General features: G+C 34.1%; 1 protein-coding gene across 4 annotated transcripts in view; it reads left to right on the top strand.

Moving 5' to 3' along the window:
- The first annotated feature begins 376 nt into the window (after positions 1 to 376).
- The window catches only part of GABRG2 (gamma-aminobutyric acid type A receptor gamma2 subunit), a 97,831-nt gene continuing 75,265 nt past the window's right edge, over positions 377 to 22,942 (top strand). For 3 of the 4 annotated variants that reach the window (XM_030927908.1, XM_030927907.1, XM_030927905.1), the window contains exon 1: positions 377 to 1,160. In XM_030927908.1, the coding sequence (XP_030783768.1) occupies positions 1,054 to 1,160 (107 nt within the window). In that variant the 5' untranslated portion in view covers positions 377 to 1,053. Of the gene's footprint in view, positions 1,161 to 16,662; positions 16,789 to 22,942 lie in introns of all 4 variants that reach the window. The other variant, XM_030927906.1, reaches the window with a different exon arrangement.

Genomic DNA, 22,942 nt, shown 5'->3' with positions numbered 1-22,942 from the left:
AAAAAACGGCCCACCTATTTTGTGGTGTGTAATCTTTACTCAAGCAGCTATCCCTGTGCAATTACATTTGTCAAACTTCAAGCAGTTTTGTGTCTGTGCATTTTCGCTGGGGTTGGAGAACTGACAAGGGAGGAATGAATCCTGAGTAGCACAGAATTTCTCCATGTCCTTTAATTCTATCAATGTTTTCTTCTCTCATTCAAATTGAATTCACCAAATCTGTCTGCCTACAGGATGACTTACTGAGACACTCACACCTCCCCCACTGTCTGCTCCCCCAGCTCTAACAATGCAACCATGATTTCTAAGACTGTACGAGTTTAAAATAAGGATTCTTGGCAGATCTGACGACCACAAACCTTCTGTCATTGATGATGTAGTTTCTGGGCTTGCTAAAGCATCTCTTGTTCCCATGAATGCCAGTCCTTGCGTGCTTGTGTGTGCAGTAAAGGGTTAAAAAGCTTTGGAAAGACACCACGCATGTGTTAATTCGTGCTGCAGCAGCGTGCATCACTTCCACTTTGACCTCATAGTTAATCTGCGTGATAGTTAATCACGCAGAGTCGCTAGTGATTTTTTTCCTATTTATTTTAAATACACATACACACACAGGGCGCTGCCCCCTGTAAAAGAAAAAAAATCAAAACAAACAAATAAATAACCCCAAAGAGATGGACCCGGGGGAGAACGCGTAAGTGTGAGGGGCATGAGTATACACGAGTGTGCGCGTCTTTCCCTCTCCCTTATTTGTCTCCGTGTGAGTCTCTCCTTGTACCCTCCCCCTGCCTCGATGATATTACTCCCCCAGACTTGGAAGCCGCTGCCAGAGTGACGCTTTGATGGTATCTGCAAGCGTTTGTGCTGATCTTATCTCTGCCCCCTGAATATTAATTCCCAAATCTGGTAGCAATCCATCTCCCCAGTAACGGGACCTACTAGAGGCAGGTGGGGGGAGCCACCACCAGATCATAAGCATAAGAATAATACAAAGGGGAGGGATTCTTCTGCAACCAAGAGGCAAGAGGCGAGAGGAGGAAAAAAAAAAAAAAAGCGATGAGTTCGCCAAATATATGGAGCACAGGAAGCTCAGTCTACTCGACTCCTGTATTTTCACAGAAAATGACGGTGTGGATTCTGCTCCTGCTGTCGCTCTACCCTGGGTAAGATGTGCCCTTTTTGGCGTCGTTTTGTTCTGAAGAGGTGGGGAGAAGGTGTGGGGAAGGGGAACTCTGGAGACCACCCAGATTTAAAACACTCTCCTAGGATGGGAGGCTTTATAATTTAGGGGAGAGTGAATATATGGGGCGGGGACTGGAGGAAGAAAAGTGGAAGGTCACTTTCTTTAATGTATTCATTTATTGGATTTTATTTTATTTATTTTTTTTGGTTTTAGAGTGGAAAAGGTAACCTCATAAAGACTAAATATTTGGGGAGTAGCATTTTGACATTACTGCAGTCTGATGTTGGAGTGGGCTGTGCTGATAGACGCCGGCATTTGAGGCCATGTTGCAAGCGTTTTGGGTGGGGGTCTGATGAAGAAATTTACAAATGGGTTCTGGCGCACACCGGAGAGATATGTGTGAGGGAGCTGGGGGGAGGGGCGGCGGGCGGCCCTGTTCCTGTGTGCTAAGGCATCGCTTGCCTCTGCACCTGGCATTCTTAAGGTCAGTCAGCCAGGTTTTGCATCCAGTCCCATTGACCCAACAACCAACTCCCCGTGTGCAAACATGGTTCAGCACCAGGGACAGCAGTCCTGGTTAGGGCCAAAGGGATAGAGAGGCTTGTCTAACCGGATAGAACGTCTCTAAATATACTCAGGGCATCCATAAAATCAGACAGAAGGCCAATGAAGCCACGAGACACTAATGAAATATAGAGATCCTGATCTGATTACCTCTACTCCCTCCTTGATATGGGAAGAGGACTATTGGGCATAGGGTGGAGAATGTAGTTAAATTATTGCATAGGGGAATATGTGTCTGGAAAAAGAGTTGGCCTTGCTGCAGTGTTGGAAAATACGCTGAACCAGGTGATTGTGATGCCAAAATCGTGAAGTATGCATTAATGCTTTAAAACCTTGCTGCACTGAATAGAAACAAAAAGGACAGGCTGGAGCCTGGACTCCTGAAAACCCTGAGAATGTATATGCTCTGAAGTGCCTGGCATTTAAATTTACTTGAACTTCCTTGAGCTAAGAGTATTAGAGGAGTAACCATCCATGCAGCTTAGCTGACTCCTCGTCTACCTACCTAAGTACCTCCCCGACTCTCCAAGCTTTCTAGCTAGGACCAAAGGCATGTTAGAGGTCCACTATTTACATTACTTGCATTCTTCTATACTTTCATTTTGAAATAAAGTTCTATAAATACACCTCTCATATCCTACCAATGTAAAGAAAGAAACAAATGAAAACTGGCTATAGAAAATATCAACACAGTGCCCTAACATTTTTTTTTTTTTTTTGTGAGTTGACAATCTTACATGGTAGTTGTAACAAAAGCAGCTGAAAGGGATGGAGGTTAAACTAGTTTTTATTAAAAAAAATTATTGAAACCAGGCAACTTTTCTGGGCCCTTCTTTTCTAAGATGGGTAATAAGACAGATTTATGATGAAGTTCAGGCAAAATAAAGAGAGAAAATCTCACTTTGGAGTTTCTAAACAGAGAGGGGGTCTCCTTAACTCTTCCAGCACTTTTTGTACCTTCCTTATTTACTATAAAAATAGAATGTATTTGCACTAGGATTATAAGATTTCAGTAGCTTTCTCAGAATAGGAGAGGGCCTTTTACTGGAAACAGTCTTATATGTAAGATAATTTAGTGAAATCCTGAAAAAAACAATTTTTCGATTCAAAATTTGAACTCATTTTTATACTTAAGGTTGTGGATAGCTGTTAATTTGTTTCAGAAATTAGAAAATAGATAGTTACTTACTAATAGAAAATATCTTTCCCCTATTTCTATCATTAATGAAACCTGTGGATTAAAATCTAGACAAGACACAGGGAATGTCTTTATTTTTGACTCGTCTCCATCCTAGTAAACAATTGTCTAACTTAATAGATAAGAATATTATGTATTTTATCTTCAGTAACCCTATTTTAACCTAAGCATGTTTAACTTTACTGTAGTTCATAATAAAATAGTATTTAAGGTGTCTTCTTGTTACCACAGCCCCACTTTTTCCATTTTAATGTCATATAAAAAGTAAATTTGATGATACATTTTAATTTTCAATTTGTACCAGACTACCTTAGATGAGTTTTTTAAAAGAGCTCTAAAAACATGAGCTATCTGTAATGGAAACTCCCCAAAGTGGTAATTTTTGCATTCTCTCATAGTGACAGAGAATGGAGTCATTGCTGTTTGGTGCAGAGAATGTGATCAGAGTTTCAGTCTGCTGCAATCCCATAAAAAAAGTCATTTGAATCGTTTAGTAGGACTGGAGGTAAATAGAAGCTTTGATCTCTAAAGCTGATCCTAAGGAAGGACAATAAATAACTAGGAAATAGTTGAGACACGAGGAGCCCATAGGAAATGGTATTTATGAAATAATACTTCTGTGGTAAACAGGAGTAGCAAAACCACCTGGAAAGTTAAAGAGAAATCAAAATTAATAATTGGTTTTTTCTTTATATAACTCAAAAGATTGTTTTTGTCCTCATTAAATGACAAAGTTTATTAGTCTGTGTCTTTACAAAAGTAAAACAAGGAGATAAATAAAGCATCGAAGTGAGAATATTAATAACTAATATCTCTTCTTATAAGTGAAATAGTTAATTTCTGAAACTCAAAATTTTTAAACATTCACATATCTTGTGCTGTCATAAAAAATAAACTGTGGAACTTACTAAAATGGAGATTCCTACACTATACACTGAATGCTTTTGAATCATTATGTCTGGGGTGGAGAACAGGAATATTCAACAGGAATATTTTCAACAAGTACCCTAGACCTTACTTTGAAGAAAAGTGGTCTATACTTTGCTGATTTCCAAAAGTTTATTTATTGTTATATTTAATATTTAAAAGTGTTTTGATAATTCATACTTTATTATTCAGCTGGGGAGTATGAATCAATTTAACATCAATGATCTTTTATTTGTATGTCAATCATTGAGAATATTATACATATAATAAAGTATGAGGAATAGTATAAAGAACACACCCACATTAGTTATGAGAAGATATTGGTTCCAAAAAAAATAAAACATATATACATATATAATGTGTATGTGATTATATTGAAAAACTATATATATACCACATATATGTACATAGAGATTTTAAAACAAATCTTATACTTTCATAAACTTTTTTGGTGCAATTGTATTCCATCTCAGAGTAAAAATACACTAAAGGGAAGAAAAAATATAGAAAAACATAAAAAATAATTTAGAGTAAACAAGAATAAGTGAAACAAAGTGTTTTCATTTTATTAGAATAAAATAAGATTTTATAATATGCTTAGAGTGACAAACAATTATTTTTCAAGGATAGACTGAGCAGAAATAAATTGGACTGAATTTTTGATGATACGTCCAAACTTTACTTTTAAGTGCTCATTCTGAATTTTTAAAAAGAAAATACAGTTAAAGGTTTATACATATTTTCTACTTTTAGCTGTTACCTAAACTAAGATGCTTTCCACGATGTTTCTTATGAGCTGCTAAAGTGTTTTTATTCTATAATTTTATTTTACATATTTCTTTAACAGACTAGGACAAAATATTTTTTTCAAGAAAAAAAGTATTTTGATTCTTCAATATAACCTTATTTGTTTACAGAATTAATCTCTACAGACAAGCTTTTTATTCCTTATCTTTCTAAATGCTCCATCTGGTATCCTCCAGAAAAAAATTTATCTCCTCAGCAGCCTAAATTGCTTTACTTGTAGACAAAACATTTCGAATAGTCTATCCTGAGGTAGACTGGGTAGACTATTTGAATGGTTGGGTTATTCTACTTTCCAAATTTGAAAGGTTATCCTGAAGCCACCATTAACCTGAAAGAAAAAATAAAGAAGAACAGAAAGAAAGTAAATACTCATCACCCAGTATTTCCCAGAACCCAGTTGCCCACTACTATCTAAACAAAACACCTGAATTGCAGGCAGAAGTTGAAAATTGGCTTGTAATTTAAATAATGAGTTATATAAATGCCTGTTTCATGTCCTAGATTCATTTAGAGCAGCTAATTTCCTCAAAATAACTGATTTAAAGCATATATATATTTTAATGATAGAGGTCTCCGTTCTATACTTTAAAAAATTGTTTCATGCCAAGGATTTCCACTCAAATTGGAAGGAAGTTAAGACTAATTTTAGATACTGTATTTCTTTGCTATAAATATTATGCTACTAGGGTCCTGGCTACCTCTCTACTACAATTTCCCAGCCATTTCAAGACAGACTTTTCAGTTTAAGTACAAGTAGGTTTTACGGGAATTATACACACTTGTTGTTCTCCAAATACTTCTGCCAAATTGACTGATTATAGAAGACTGAATTATAATTAAAAGTTATAATCAGAGTAGTTTGGAGATGGTTTGATCACTACGGGTGTCAGCACTATTCAAATGCTTAAAGATTCAGGATTTCAGTTGAGATGAATATTCCAGATGTGATACTTTATTCAGGTAGTCATGCAGAAGACAATGCATCTTTCTGCTGCTGGGGTATCAGACACCTGTGTGACCTCTTCAAAGTCAGAAATCAAATAGTCATAAGATAATATCAATTTTATGCCCCACTTGTGTCATGTTATACATACACACTGAATCAAATAAGACACACGCACACACACACACATACACACACACTTAATCCTCACTGTGACTCCACAAAGTATTTATCATCAACCATATTTGAAAGACTAGGAAACCAAGATTACAGACAGATTAAATAACTTGCTTAAACACAATAGATAATTAGAAGCAACATAATATAATAAGTATGAATGTGGATATAAGTAAACATGTATACATATATAATGATGTTTATATATGTGTATACATATGAATCATAGTAACTTGGTTTTTTAGATCTGTCAATATTATGTTCTGTGTTTTTTAAATCAGTTTGGAGTCTCAATCCATCAATAGTGTTCCTAGAAGTGTAGCAGGTGTACTGGATTATCCACAAGTTATTTACTAGTTTTAATATTCATGATTCTCACATTCTGTCTTCAGATGATAGAATCCACAACATACTTTACATCCATTCAGTCCACTGAATAAATCAAAATGTCTAATCTATATAGAGACATGGTTTAAGATACTCAATCTCCAACAATGACATCATTATTACATTTTCATTGTTTTGATTGAAATGTCTAGACAGAAATGCTTAGTAACAATCTAAAATTCAGTTTTTCTTAATTTAAGAGCATATTAAATGGAATTATTTAGAGCTGAACCAAAATTATGTTTAGAATATATATTTCCTCATTGGTTGTGTCTATGTAAGTAAAGCATGGTTTAATCTGCACTTAATTATTCATCCAGAACATCCAGAAACTTAACTGTAGCATGTCATTCCATTTTTAAAGAGGAGACCTTGCCTTCTATTGAGCAAATCTATAGGAAACTTGCTCAATGTTGTCCTCCAGTTTTCTTACACAAATTCTTAGAAAAGTGGAAGACAAAATTGAGTCAACTATACTCAATATTAAAGTAGAAATAATATTACAACTTCATATATGGATATGCATAATTTTAACACGTAGATATTGAATGATGACATATTTTTAATAACCCCAATTATACTAGCAACCAGTTAATTAACATTACTATGTGATAACAACATAAAAGCTCTTACATTTTAATTTCTAGAGTAATAAGAAGTTATAATTTCTAGAAAGTAATAGGGATTTTACATTTTTACAGGAATGTTTGCATTCACAGTTTTATTCTCTCAGTAGACTCATGAGTTAGATGAAAAAGATAATATTTTCTTCTGACAACTGTAGAAAATGAGATATTGAGAGATTAAGGGACTCCTTCAAGGATCCTTTACTATTAGCTGTAGAACAGAATTAAGATCCCCTCCTTGAATTCATAGTGCAATACATCACATTGAACAAGTATAGTCACCCCACCCCCCCGCTTTTTTTCTAAATGTAAGAAAATACTTTAGTTGTTTAGAGATGTAAAAGTCCTCTCTAATTTGCGTTACTGGGGAAGGTTATTTCCTATTCATTTGTTCCCCATACTAGAGAAAAAAAATATCCTTTTAAAAAGGAAATAAAAAGCTCCTTTAAAGTTACACATTAGTGGTTTAGGGTAAAAATAAAACTTAACTTCAAATCATATTAATCCCTACAGTATTATGACATAAGAGCACAAACTATGGTAATAATTCTATATTATTACAAAAATCATTGTATAACTCTGCATAGATAAAATACCATGTAAATGCTAAATAAGTGGCACTGATACTACGCTCTCCACCCATTCATAAAGAAAACTACATAAGTACCAAATAACATAATCGTGGAGAAAACAAGGGATGTTTTAAAGCAAAGATCCTTTGTTATAATTGAAACCCTGCCATGAACCCAAGTGTTGCTGTAAAGCCAAAGTCTACCTAGTAAGACAAATATACAGTGTGTATTTGCTTAAATACACCTAAAGAAATAGCAGAACTTACTGTATATTTATATCAGTAAAATAACTAAAACAAACTGAATATAACATGTCATTAAAATCTTGATAGGAAAAAACAAATGACTGATGTTTTCACGTGTTCTTTTTTTGTTGGTTATCAGTTCTTTTTATAAATTGCTTTTGAAAACACACTTGAGGTACATAATTGAGGAAAGCAACTCCAAACATAAAAAGAGAAATAAATGTATAATTTATTAATTAATTTATGAAATGAATTGTATTTGAGTCAATTCTGGGATTTTTGCATTATAGAGAATACAGGCCAAATTTCCCTAAAGAATTTTCTAACCACTTGTTTAGAGCATGCTAAGAGGTTGTAAAAGTTTTTGTGTTTGCAGTAGAGATAACAATTGGCCTCTTAGTCTTTTTTTATGGTGGACATTTATGAGTGAATTACCTGATTTCCGTAGGCAGAAGTGGAGCTACCTCCCACTATGGTAGGAGATAAGAAATTGAACAGTTCCTTATACTCCTAAGTGAATGACCTTCTTCCACAAGTACTCCTCTACCATTTAATCCTTAAACTTGTACACATAGCTGCGAGGACGGGGAAAGAAAAGGCACCGAGGGCTGTTTTACTAATCTTTTATAGAAAACTCTGTTCTTTCTTAGCAGTGTACCATCTATACTAAATGAGAATATGATGTTTGTCTCCTTCTTTACTCAGTATCGGAAAATTAGTCACGGTAACATAGGGAAAATTTTGTATAATATTGTGCTCCCTGTGCAATGTGTTTCTCTCACATATCCACTGATTAACTCACCTTTTTGAAGATTTTGCTCAAACCTCACCTTCTCAATAAAGCCTGCACCTACCACTCAAGGTAAAATTGCAAACTTCACTCCACCCTGTACTTCCAAGTCCTCTAATCCTCTCTGCTTTACTTTGCCTTAGAACTCACTTATAGCCTTTAGTAATTAATCAGAAAAAATTACATTATTTATTGGTTTACTACTTTTACTTTTTAATTTTCTTCTCTCTCAGCTAAAAGCTAGGACCCACAAAGGAAGAGATGCCATTGATACAACTCACCTTTCTTAGCACGCCTAGTCTCTAACAGATGTTCAATAATTGTATGCTTAATTAAGTAATACAAATTGCACTCATTTCCCCCAAATTTTTATTCTTTTCAAAAAAAGGAAATATTTTCAACTTGTTTTACAGTATCTCACTCTAGGTTAACATATATGGCTATCAGGAAAAAAAAAATAAAAGAAAAGAAGCAAAAAAACAGTTTCCACAGCATAGTATACTTGTTAATAGCATAAGCTACGGAGACACACTTGATCAGGGTTCAGTTTGATAACCCTCAGTCAACCAGTTTCACTCTGTCTTTTCATATATATAAAAAAAAGAAGATTTGGAAAGCTGAGGCAGGAAGATCGCTTGTGCCCAGGAGTTCCAAACTGGCCTGGGCAACATGGTGAGACCCTATTTCAAGAAAAAAAAAAAATTAGCTGGGTATGGTAGTGCACGCCTGTGGTCCTAGCTTCTTGGGAGGCTAAGTCAGGAGGATCACTTCAGCACAGGATTTCAAGGCTGCATTGAGCCATGTTTGCACCACATTACTCAAGTCTGCGTGACAGAGTGAGATCCCGTCTCAAATAATAAGGAAGATAATAATTTTTCATAAGTTTATTTTGAGTAGGAATTGATTCAATACATGTTAAGGGGCACATAGTAAGTGACCTTTACAGGGTGTTATTTTTGCTACTGTTATTGTTATTGTTGTTTTTGTTATTAATACAGGACATTATTTATCCCCTGATGTATCCCTGGAGGTACAAGTAGTCTCCCCATCCCTGCTAAATTCTGAACTTTGTGGGAATGTAGAAGAGGGATTTTTTTAAAATACAACTTTTCTAATTCTTCAGTTTGTTGCTTTGACTTGTATGAAATAAGCAAATTAGGTAGAGGTCCCTAAATTTTGAGAATGCCTATTTAAACTTTGAACTTAATAATAGCTCTAACAGTGTGGAATAGCTTCTATTTAAATGAGAAAGGATATCCTGTCATACAAGATTCCTTCCTGAAGATAATTTTGTCACTATATGCAAAGAAGGATATTTTCCCAAAGATATTGTAAAACATTATCACTGAGTTGCTAGGCAAATTTATTCAACTCATTATTCAGAGCAAACTCAGGTTGCTACTCTTGATGGTCAAGTTTATATTGGACAGCATGAAGTGGAAGCAGTTGTTGCGGAATCTGGAAAGTAATGAGAAAAGAAATAATCTAAGCTGGTATTTTGCTATTCAGGGTCATGACTAACTTTTCAGTTTTCTTTGTGCCTCATACATCTGATCATATAACAAAATTCGACATCATCTGTCACTTGGGTTACTTCAACACTGCCCAAAATACTTTTCTGAATATGTTTTTGCTACCTTCCAATTCACTCACCACATAATAGACTTTTCCCCCACAACTATTTTTTTTAAATAAAGACATAATATAGATTCAGTAAATTATTCAGAATTTAATATACAGTTAGATGTAGTTTTTTTCCAAATGTATGCAGCATTATAACCACCACCCCTGTGTTTGTGTGTGTGTGAGAATGTGTGTGTGTGTATGATTTTTCTATCACATCACATGTTTTATTGTGCTTCTTTAATAGTCATCATTCTTCCTCTCTCTAATCCCTGCTTGCCCCTGGTAGCCTCTTTTCCGATTTCTTTAATCATAGATTATATTTTTCTGTTGCACAACTTCATAATAACGAAATTAACAATATGCTTACTTTTTTGTGCCCAGCTTCTTTTGCTCAACATAATATTTTTGAGATATAATACTTTTGCACATATCATGAGTTCTTTTTCATTATTATGAATTCCATGGTATGAATTACAATACATTTACACAGTATCCCCTTGATGCTTCTAGTCTGAAGCTAATTGAAAACAAACTGTCATGGATGTTATTGTACAAGTGATGGTGAAGGCATCTGTTATTACTCTTGATGAAATGTCTAGGATGTAGTATGGATGTATTTTATTGTAAGAAATTTAGCAAAACACTATTTCAGTGTATGACCGTTTAAGCTACTTTAAGTCATTACAACCTTAGATATCATCTGTCTTTGCATTAGCTATCTATCTCTACATCCCCAGTTATTCAAAAGTTAGCAATTGAAAATAAGAAATACTTCTTATTTTGCAGTGTTTGAGGAGCAGGAATCCAAGAAAGGATAGTTTGGTGATTGCAACTTAGGATCTCCCATAAGATTGCAGTCAAATTGTTGAACAGGGTCCTGGCCATCTTAAGGTGCTAGAAAATCAATTTTCAGGCTCACTCCAATGTGGCTATTAAAAGGAAGTTCCAGTTTCTTGTCTTATGAGCTCTACATGGTGTTGGAGAGTTGGAGAGAGGAGACAGAGTGGATTGGGGGAGGAAAGAAGGAGGGAGGAAGGGAGTGGGAGAGAGGGTTTTCAAGATGAAAGCCATGGTCTTTACAATAAAGTGCCAAAAATTATACACCATCGCTTCTGTCATATGCTGTTGATGATACAGACCTATACTGATGCATAATGGGAGGGATCTACATGAAATTGATTCCTTAGTCTTCTTCTGCTACTAAAACAAAACACCATAGATTACATGGCCTATAAACAAGATATGTGTTTCTCAGTTCTGGAGACTGGAAGTCTGAGATCAGGATGCCAACATGGCTGGGTTCTGGTGAGGGCCTTCTTCTGGATTGCAAACTGCTCTTCTCATTGTATCCTCACAAATAGTGTCATGCCACATTAAACTTAATCAGATCCCTTTAAACACTGGGCTTATTTTCCTATCACCTTTCACAGGCTTTGCTTTCAGAGCAGCTTACCATGTGTGTGTGTGTGTGTGTGTGTATTTTTATTTATTTTATTTTATTTTATTTTATTTTATTTTATTTTATTTTATTTTATTTATTTATTTTGAGATGGAGTCTCGCTCTGTCGCCCAGGCTGGAGTGCAGCGGTGGAATCTCGGCTCACTGCAAGCTCGGCCTCCCGGATTCACGCCATTCTCCTGCCTCAGCCTCCGGAGTAGCTGGGACTACAGATGCCTGTCACCACGCCCAGCTAACTTTTTATATTTTTAGTAGAGAAGGGGTTTCGCCGTGTTAGCCAGGATGGTCTCGATCTCCTGACCTCGTGATCTGCCCGCCTCGGCCTCCCAAAATGCTGGGATTAGAGGTGTGAGCCACCGTGCCCGGCCACCTCTTATCTAGTTTTTTTAATCATGTCATCTTTCTTCAATACAGAATTTTCATCAAAGTGATGCCTCAGTGTTTGAGATGTAATTTTGTCGTAGATATTTTCTATTTAAAGTTTAAAAAGTGAGATCATACATGGAACGATATTTAGCTAAGCGAATTATTGTATTTTAAAGCCTGAAATAATAAAAGTGACTTTGTCTAGATAAACAAAAATCTACAACCTTTCAGTCACATTGCATGTCACCTCATAAAAAATCTTTTATATATTAATAATTAAATTTATTTGTTTCAATTAAATACATTAATATTATATAATTAATAATTTTTAAAATGCAAATAAAATGAACTCAGTGTCATAAAAACAAAAATATGTGAATGCTCACATACTCCTCAAAACATCTATTACAGTTGATTGTAATTTTCCAGGTACTCTTGTGCTCAACAGGCCATTTACACAGTTTCCATGGTCCATGATGGAAGTCCTCTTGAGAGATGGACTTCCCTTTGCATGTGCAGCTTAATTTCTCTGATGACCAAGCATCACAGTAAATTCTAGAAAGTCATATTAGGATGGAGAGATTTCTTGACTCAATTTTAGTCTCCTTTACTTCAGATTGTAAGTGATGTACCAAGCAGATTCTTAATAGTTGTTTAAGTTTTAATAAAATATATCAGAAAAGTGCAAATGCACATAAAGCACAAAATTAGAGATTGTAGTTGTATACTCTGATTAGGTTACCCGTACTATACCCTCCTGGATTACTGTTTATTTTGTTAATCACGTTTTATTAATTCCTATCCACGATGTTGCTAGCACCATGCCAGCTGCTGAGATATAGTGCTGAACAAGGCAAACATAATCCTTGCTCTAGTAAAGTCTATATTCTAGAAGAAGGACATAGTTTTAAATATATATATTTTATATACAATGTAATAATATATAACACTGCTTTTATAAATTTACTTATAGACAATGTCATACCTATATATTGATTTACTTCACTTATTGATTCTGATACAAGGTAATTGTGTACCCAGAGATACATCTTACACTCGAACATTATTTATTTATTTATTTTTATTTTATTTACTTATTTTTGTTAAGACAGGGTCTCACTCTGTCACCCAGGTTGGAGTGCAGTGATGTGATAGCTCACTGCAGCCTCCGCCTCCCAGGTTCCAGCAATTCTCCCACCTCAGCCTCCTGAGTAGCTGAGATTACAGGGGTGCACCACCATGCCCCGCTAATTTTTGCAGTTTTTAACCTATAAATCCACATGATTCTGTTCATTTTTCCCCTGAAATAAGCTAACGTAAGATACCATTTGGCCCCTGTTGAGCTCTGAGGTAATGTGTTAAATACAGAATGAATATAAATGCAAGGTAGACAAATTCCTTCCTGCCTGTTTCCTGCCTTCATGTCTTCAATAAATGTTGATTGAGTTTCTAATACTTGCATGGCACTGTACTAGGAAATAGACCTTGCTGTCTGGGGGAAAGCAGACAGTAAACAAACAAATTAAATAAACTTCAAATTGTGATAGCGTTGAGGAAATAACAAGTGTGGTGTGATGAAGATAATCCAGGAAATTTTACTTTGCATATACTGGCCAGGAAAGGCAATTATGAATAATGGATAAGAAGTTGAGACTATGAGAGGAGGAAAGGAACCCAGCAATGAAAAGATTGAAGGGAAGACCATTATCATCATAAGTAGCAGCAGGTACAAGAATCCCCAAAAAAATAAGCGCTTGGTATAATTTAAGTATGAAAAGAAGGTCCAGGTGGCTGGAAGATAGATTGAGAATGAAAAAGTCAGGGGGAAGAACTTGGGAGGCAGAAAACTATTTCCTAATATATGGTCTCAAAATCATGGTAAGTAATTTGAATTATATTATAGGGAAGGAGTTTGGATTGGGGTAAGACTTCATATACTAATACCAACAGTTTCATTCTTAGGGAAAAGTGTACCTATATAATCTGGGGAATGGTGAGGGTTGCATTTTACCTACCAGTTTTCAGTTGCTTGACAATTAACTCAAGTGCTGACTTTTAGCTTCATCAGAGTTATATAACGTGTTGTTCTACATCCTACTGCAAAATCTTAGCGAGACCAAGAGCCAGTTATTGATTTTACTATTATGTCAATGATTTAAAACATACTTATTTTATGACATTGTAATGAAATTATTGCATTATATTTAACTAATGTGTGTAAATAGGTTTGTTTTTATAGAGCTAAATACTTTACATCTAATAAATGGCAAAGACTATTGCTAAATTCCAAGTTAATTATTATGATTTGGACATTAATTGAATGTTTAAAATTTTAAGGGATTCTTACAGAGACCACTGACAAAAGTACTTATCTCCTATCCATGAAATTTGTTATTGAACTTAATCTGTGTATAAATCCAGGCAAATAGTAAAACAGAGATTAAAAATTCTATACAAAATTAATAAGAAACCAGAGTACTAGTTCATTAATGAAATTTTATTTCTCCCCACAAAATTTTTAAAATTTTAAGCCCAATTACCTCATACTTTATTATTAGAAAATTTCCACAAATATCTAATGGCAGAGAATATTTTTTAAAGTTTAATGATGATTACAGAATAATAGTTGTATTTTTAAGTTATCATACAGCATAATTGACTTCTTAGTGTATACTTACATACATTTTGACACATATATTAGTTCTCTCAAGTACCATAAGCACCATCCAAATCAGTATTCTTGGTTTGAGGGTTACTTATGGTCCTCACAAGAACAAAACAAAAGCAAACAACAACAACAACAACAAATCCTTTACTCCTTGAAACTGATCTGTTATTCATCACTGAAGATTTTTCTTTCAAGAATATAATTAGAGACACATACAGTTCATTTAGCATAATACTTTTGAGATTCATCTAAGTTGTTGAGGTGTCAAATAAGCACAGGAAAAGAGGTTCAACATCATTAGCCTTTACCCATTAGACAAATGCAAATTAAAATCATAATATGATATCACTACACATCTATTAGAATGGGCAAAATAAAAACCACTCTGGCAAGACCAAGTGTGGTGAGGATGTCAAGCAACACGAACTACATAGCTAGTGTGAATGAAAATGGTATAGCTACTTAGGAAAACAGTTTAGAAATTTCTTATAAGGTTAAACACACACTTAACGTATTACACAGTAATTCCACTCCTAAATATTTACATGGGATAATTAAAAACTTATCTTACAGAATGCCAGATTTTAAAATACAGTGATTGTCTAGTTAAGTTTTTTTTTTTCCAGAAACGCTTACATAAAAATGATCACATTCAGTTTTCTAGACTAAATGGAGTTTTTTTTCCTTTGAGAGTACATTCTTGATTGAATTAATTATGAACTTTTCAATGGTTATGTGTTCTGCTTTGATACTACTGGTGATTATGTACCCGATGATATTAGAAAGACTAGAGAAAGTAATAATAGGGAAGATGGGGGAAGAAGTATGGATTCTATAAAAGCCTAATATTACCAAATGCACATTAGTGTTGCAGCCGTTTGTAAGAGATGGTAATATACTGCCAGCAAAGACGGTAAGTTATCTTGTTATTTCATTAAGGCACTCTCATTTTCTAATATGAATTCATAATAATTTAAGGCTTTTAGCCTTATTGTGTGTTAAAAGATTCAAACTTGTAAATTTGTAAATTACATGAACAGCCCTCTTCTATTATGTAAACCTTTCTGACTTAACACATGCTTAAAATTGGGGTGAAGTTAGGATGTTTTCAAATTTCATTGGGGATTTTTTTGTATTGTTCCAGAATTCCAGGAACAAATGTAATTTTGGACTTTCCAAAATGGGTTCATGAAGAACTAATTTGTTTTCTCTGAATATGGAACTTTTAAAAAAAGTAATAATTCTAAGTGCTAAGAATAGTGCTTAGCTCATAAGTGATGTCTGTGAATAAACACAAACGAGTGAATGAACACAAATTTCTATAATCTGGAGTATTCATAATTCCTAGTTATGTAAATTCATATTATATAGAGATAAAAATAAGCTATTTATATAACGAGAGTAGGAGGAAGGAGGAACAAGAACAGTACTAACAACAAGACTAAAAGATAAGGATAAGAAATGACTTGATTAACTTTTAAAGTGAACAATAAAACCTTGATTTTGAGAAAATATTTTATCTATAAAGAGTCAATGAAAACTTAGTAGTAGTCTTCTAGAATTGGCCCTGACCACGAGGACAGATATGGCATTTGTTTACCTTGAATCTGAAAATAAAGTTTTAGCACAATTTTAGAAAAGAAAGAAGCAAACAGAAAAGTATAAGAAAGACGAATAAGAAAAATTTCGAGAATTATGGTCATTCAGATGCATGTACATATGTTGTTAAAACTAGTGTATGAAAATGAAAATTTAATCAGTTATCTGAAAAATTTTGCTTCATAGTTTCCAACATCTAAACATGAAAATAAAATTGGAATATTTCATTTCCTGTCACCATAGAACAATATGAATTTTCAAATACATTTGATACATTTGAATATCTGCCTAAATACGGAACCAGCCTTCATTTTCATACACTTGTTCTCAGTGACCTTAAATGATTCTAAATCTGAGACAGTTTAATCTTTTGTTCATGTATCACGTGAAAGTGCACAGAAAATCTCCTATCCGTCTGTGGACTCCTTGCAAATATTTAAAAAATCATTCATGTTTATATATATGAACATTTTTGCTAGAGGAAGAATCAAAAGTTTTATCAGTTCCTCAAAATATTTTGTATTCTAGAAGAAAATTTTCTTCTTACCCACATAAATTGAGATTTGAAAGTGAATGCAAAAAAAACATTGATAGAAATAACCTCAATATCAAGTCGGAGGTGCTGACAGACACAGCTAAGTCATGTTCTACAATGTGAGAACGTTTTTGGTATTGTCTTGCATTGTTATTTAAGCGTTGCTGTTTTTCTAGCTGTTCAGGTGTTTGTCTCCTTAAATAGATGAGGAGTGTTTTGATATCAGCATTATACTTTGAACTTCTTTCCATCTACAACTGTTTTCAAAAAAGAGTCTCAAATATAAGACATTTAATGAAGGATCAAGAAATCTAAATCTGTAAGTCACTGCTTCCCAAATTCAATGTTTTCTGCCACATCTAAGTAATACATGATCATTTATGACTGAACTTTTTTCATAAAACAAAGTAGTTTTTAGTAAGATTATTTTATTTAATGCATTTAATAAAACAATACAAACTGGAAATCGTGTCACTTTTCATATTAGAAGACAACAGCAAAGTAAATTCAATGATACCAGGACAATGTTATCAAATTTTAATTATGTATTTGGTCTCCCAGATATGCCAAGCTTGCTCTTGGTCTCTTTAGAAGGCAGATTAGCAAATTGAAAAGAGTGGCTAAAGATAAATTAGAAATAAACCGAGACTTTGCCCTCAATATAATTAGATATGCTGAAAGAAAATTTAAAAGGGAAAAATTTTCTAATTATATGTTTCAATATCTTTTAATACCATACCGATGTGACACTTAATTAAAATTGTCTGTGTACTAGAGCAGGTGTCCCAAGCTTTAGGAAATGTTAATACAGGGCTATCTTAATAGCCCAAAAACATTGAGGATGATGCTATTTTGAATTTTCAGTTTACCATGAAACACTAAAGCAAGTGACATTTGACTTAACTAAAAGCAGCTACCAAAGTAATTATTTACTCTAAGAAAAGAAAGTCCAGGTTGTTCTGTCATACTATCTTGCAGTAGCTCGTAATTACGGCTGCACCTTAGAATTAGTTGAATACCAAAGTCTTGGTCTCATGGAGACCAATTAAATCATTATAAGAGGTAGAAGTTCAACACTGGCATTTCTTTAAACCTTCCACTTAATATTAACACACAGCCAGGGTTAAGATGACTAACCTATATCTTATTTTGAAAATTCAGTATTTGCCGCACCTTGCATATTTATGATATATTAGTCATCATATAAATGAAGAAATACAAAATATTTCCTGCTTGATATATTTCTTGAGGGTAAACAATTATGTCCTTCTCTTTTATGGTTTGCATATCTTCTCTGATTAAAACTGGTCTTGGATTTTCATAGAATATGGCAAGAAATGCAATCTATGTGTGTTTCTGAAGTGAAGTAGTGGAAGCCTTCTTTATTATATTGATTTTGTCACCATGTTGTCATCATAGACCAATAACAAGACAAGTATAGTGTGTAAGTTCTACCATCTGATAAGAAAAAATGCTGCATGAGACCAACATATTTATGAACCCGCTTCAGGTTACTGCCTTTAAAATCTTCCATGTTAGTATGTAGTGTACAGGAAAAGCTGCACCAGTTTTCCCAAGGTCATGCAGGTTATGAGGCTGTCAATATTCTTGTATGTAGTGATATTTCACAAATTTGCATTGCTGTACAGTATTTCATTATATGGACATGCCATATTTTATTTACCCATTTTACTGCTGATTTGAGTTTTATTTATTTCTGTATGTGACAAATAATGCAACTGTGAGCTTCCTTGTACATATATTAAGTAGAACAAAGTCATCGTAGCTTTTATTCTGTAGCAAGGTATACACAAATGAGAAAGTGAAAATACTTTTTTTAACATGTTGTAAATAATTCTACTGAATGCTTTATAAAGAGATAAATGAGAAATATTCCAGTTTAATAAACATTTGTCAACATTTCTTTCTAACCACAATTTAGCATGTGCATTTTTCTTTCTGTCCTACACAGCAGCCATGGACAGTTGACATGACTTTAGTATTTGTTCTTGTGTTAACTTTGACTTTGTTTCATTTTTTTTTTTTAGTACTTTTTTTTCTTTTTCTTTTTAACTTTTTAAAAAACTTTTATTTTGAGTTCAGCGGTACAAATGCAGGTTTCTTACATAGGTAAACTTGTGTTATGGGGGTTTGTGGTACAGATTATTTCATCACGCAGGTAATAAGCCTAGTGCCCATCAGTTATTTTTCCTGATCCTCTCCCTCCTCCTAGCCTTTACACTCTGAGAGGCCCCAGTGCATGTTGCTCCTCTCTATTTGTTCATGTGTCCTCACTGTTTAGCTTCCACTTATAAGCAAGAATGTGCGGTATTTGCTTTTCTGCTCCCGTGTTAGTTTGATAAGGATCATGGCCTCCAGCTCCATTCATGTCCCTGCGAAGGACATGATCTCATTGTTTTTTTATGGCTGCATACTATTCCATCATGTAGATGTACCACATTTTTTTTTATCCAGTCTATCACTGATGGACATTTAGGTTGATTCCATGTCTTTGCCATTGTGAATAATGCTGTAATAAACATACTCGTGCATGCTTTGTTTCATTACAGTTTTAAAAATGTTTTAAACATATGTCATTCGAGTTTTCCCGTGCAGACAATCATCAGCACTTGATGAAGAGAGCAATGGTAACCATACAATAGCGACTTATATCGGCAGCTCCTTTTAGTATTAACTCTAATTGTTACATGGGCACATATATAAAGAGAGTGAGCTGCATACTAAGTTGATTTCCACAAATACTGAATCTTCTTTTAAAAAATTAATACTCATGTTTTGAAAACTATTCATTGGGTGCCTTGCCAAAAGCCAGACACTTAAAAAGTTTTAGAAAACAACACCTTTGAAGACAGAAGCAGTTCTTGTCCTTAGGTGCTTAATGCTCTGCTTTTAACCTTCATAGCTAAACTTGATTGGTTTGTTTTCTTAAGAAGTATTAATGTGTAAAAAGCATGGAAGATTAAAATATAACTCAGTGCATTAACAAAAACTGAAATAAAAACCCATGTAATTACCAACTATGTCTGAAAATAAAATATTGCCAATGCCCCAGAAAACGTCTTCTTTGCTTCCTAATTTCTGTCCTATTTCTCTTACCTCAAATAACTGCTGTCCTGACTTTGAGCACTACAGGTAATTTTTCTTGTCATTAAATTTTATGTAACAGAAGTATTACATATTTGTCCGTGTATATAAATGTCCAGACATCCTTTGTTCAGATTTTCATTTTTCAAATTTACTTTGCTGCATGTAGCGATGTTTCACAAATTTGAACTGTTATACAATATTTCATTATGTGTACAAGCCATACTTTATTTATCAATTTTACTGTTGATTTGAGTTCTATTTTTCCCTGTATGTGACAAATAATGCAACTGTGTACTTTCTTGTACATGTCTTTAAGTAGATGTGGTAATGCATTTCCTTTTGGAAATAATCAAGAGATTAAATTTCTGGGTTATAGGATCCACAAAATGTTCATTATTAGTGGATAATGCCAAAATATTTTCCCTCCAGCAGTATAGAGTCCTATTTACTCTACATCTTTTCCCTTTTATTTAAGAAGGTTTGAAGCAAAGAATAAAAACAGTAAACTATGATAGGGAGATGTAATCCATAGAAAACGAACTATAATGATAATTTCAGAATGTAACCTGACATTGATTATTTATTTCTGTTCTACTCCCCACAATGAGCATAGTCACTGCCTCTCCACATTTTCCCTCCTCACCTTCTGAACTACCACAGTTTTAATTCGGTATCTGTGAAACTCATGTGCTTTTGGGGAAGCTGTTTTCATATTTTATGCTAGTGGTAGGTTTATATAATGAAGTTTAAATATTTATCATTTTCTCATTCTCTAGCCACTGATATCAGTGTAATGTGTCTGATCTCATTTAGGCTAGTGATATTAAGAAACAGGAGGCTTTTGGGGGGGCTTTTAGAAAAGTGACTCTTTTCCTCTTTTAGAGAGAGCTTTTGGAACAGTTTATCTCTGTTTTTGTGGATACATACAAAGAAGCATAGAGGTGAAAAGTTGCTGCCAGAATCCTGTGACCACATAGATACTTCTTCGGGTTGAAGTTGACACCATGGACGATAGAAGAGAGAGACAGAAAAAAAATTTAAGGTTTTGAATACATAGTTAAGGAACTGAGTCGAAACTCCCAGAAGCTCATCTTACCTCAGGATTTAAAATTATACCTGTTAGTGTCTCCCAATTTAGTTTGAATGTTGTGATACTTACAATCAAATTCATCTTAGCTAATAAAATCCCACAGACATTTATTTGATATGCATCATTTGTGGCTGTTAATAAAGTAAACAATTTGCATTTTATATATTGCAAACTAAGTGTCTGATAATTGATTCAGCCAAACACACCAACAGCTGTTAGCCTAATATCAAAAAAATTAAACAGGATATGAGGTGAGAAAGACATTTTAAGTAGGACAATTTGTTAGCCGAATGGTTTACTTTCCTGCCCTAATTCTACCCTCTTTGCATGTACACACTCACATGTACCCACTTATGCATAGAGCACCCTCTGAACAGGTTTTGTACAGGGAATTTGCATGTCCTCACTGGGAGGAATAAAATCCCACAGGCCATTGAAGGACCTATATGAAGAAGCAACTAGCGCCCCAATAGCCCTGTCCATTGAACACTACTATATCTCTAAAGAGCAGCCAGTCCTCCCGGATAGTACTGCGTGGAGTCCCCCTAACTAAGATCATATACTGAGTTCCCTTTGCCTTCTGATGGTGTACACTCACCTACTCTGCCTGTTCCTATACTGTTTACCAAACTCCACCTTTTGCAGTGGCTGAAGGACATCCTTTAAACTGAACTAGTTTATATGTGTGTCTTGTCTCTGTTATATACATTGCTTTCCAAACAGAGGAAAGAGTTTAAATGAGGCAGATGATCACATCCATTATGTTAAATTGCAAACTTTGCTTTTATTCCTTAATGTGGTGAGATCAAATCAGTGGTATCTGCAGTGGCAAGTTTATGAAATCCGAACGTTATTAACTTTGTGCTAAAGGCATTATGTCTTTTATTGGACTCAGGCATCAACTAATGTATTGTCCTAAGGGAAAATGACCTGGAACAATCATTTATTTTGGATGATCTTATTGTTTAATGAATGTATAGCTGTAGATTATTTGGTCTTAATTTCTTTCTCAAAGTCATGAAGAATAATGGTTCAATGTTTAGTTTTGGCCAACTAAAGTGACAATTGTGATTGTAACAGTGCTTCTTTATCTGTAAAACAGGAATAAATATCAGTGTTTTGAGGATTAAGTGAGAGAATGTATGTGAAATCTTTATTAAAGTTATACCTAGAACATAGTGAATATTTTTAATACTATTACTTCTCCAAGGAAAACTGGTAAGCAAAAAAATCATTTCCAAAAATCTTCATTGAGCATACACTCATGAAATTTATAGTTTAGTAATGAAGGCAGACAATAGACAAGTCAATAAATGCACATTGTGATAAATTCTATGAAACAATCTCCTGGTAGAACAGATGATGGGTGGGTGGGCAAGAAATGTAGATAAGATAGTCAGAAATGGTCTCTATGATTAGATGCTTTTATTGAAACATGCTAAGTAGTTGATTGAGGAGTGGAGCAAAGGAAAGGTTGAAGGCAGAAAAGACAGTTACATGCAAATATTCTGGAGTTTGGCCTGATTTTCAGAACTCAGTTAACTCTCAGGTAACATGATAATGTAGGGAATAAGAGATTCCTGTATTAATGATACTTTTGGGGCATGGGTTTCCCAGTGGAATCTACAGTCTCATGGGAATCTGGAGTAGCAGTGAGTCCCTGTGCATGTGGTAAAGGAAGGAATAGAGATTTATGAGATATAAGTAGTGGATATTCACAATATAGAGGTGACAATGGAGCAGAAAATCCAATGCATGGGAATTTTTATTAGAAAAGGTCAAAGGTATCATTTTCCTGTGTGTATGTCTTGAGAGATTTATTTTGACCTATAAAATACTTTGCATATGAACTCATTGCACTTATAAAAAAGTAAACCAAAATTGTACCAAGAAAATATTAGTGAAACCAACGTTATGGAAGAAGGAAACACTAAAATATAAAATTTTTTTAAGAATACAAATAATCAATTTTTAAAATTCAACTACTTACCTGCATTGGAGAAGGATAAATATATATTCAGTCTTTATTATGTCAAACACTAATAGATTTAAAGGCATCTAAAAGCAGACAAATG

Source organism: Rhinopithecus roxellana, chromosome 3 (assembly GCF_007565055.1).
Source record: "Rhinopithecus roxellana isolate Shanxi Qingling chromosome 3, ASM756505v1, whole genome shotgun sequence".
NCBI classification, from domain to species: domain Eukaryota; kingdom Metazoa; phylum Chordata; class Mammalia; order Primates; family Cercopithecidae; genus Rhinopithecus; species Rhinopithecus roxellana.
This window is presented reverse-complemented; position numbering and strand designations above follow the sequence as displayed.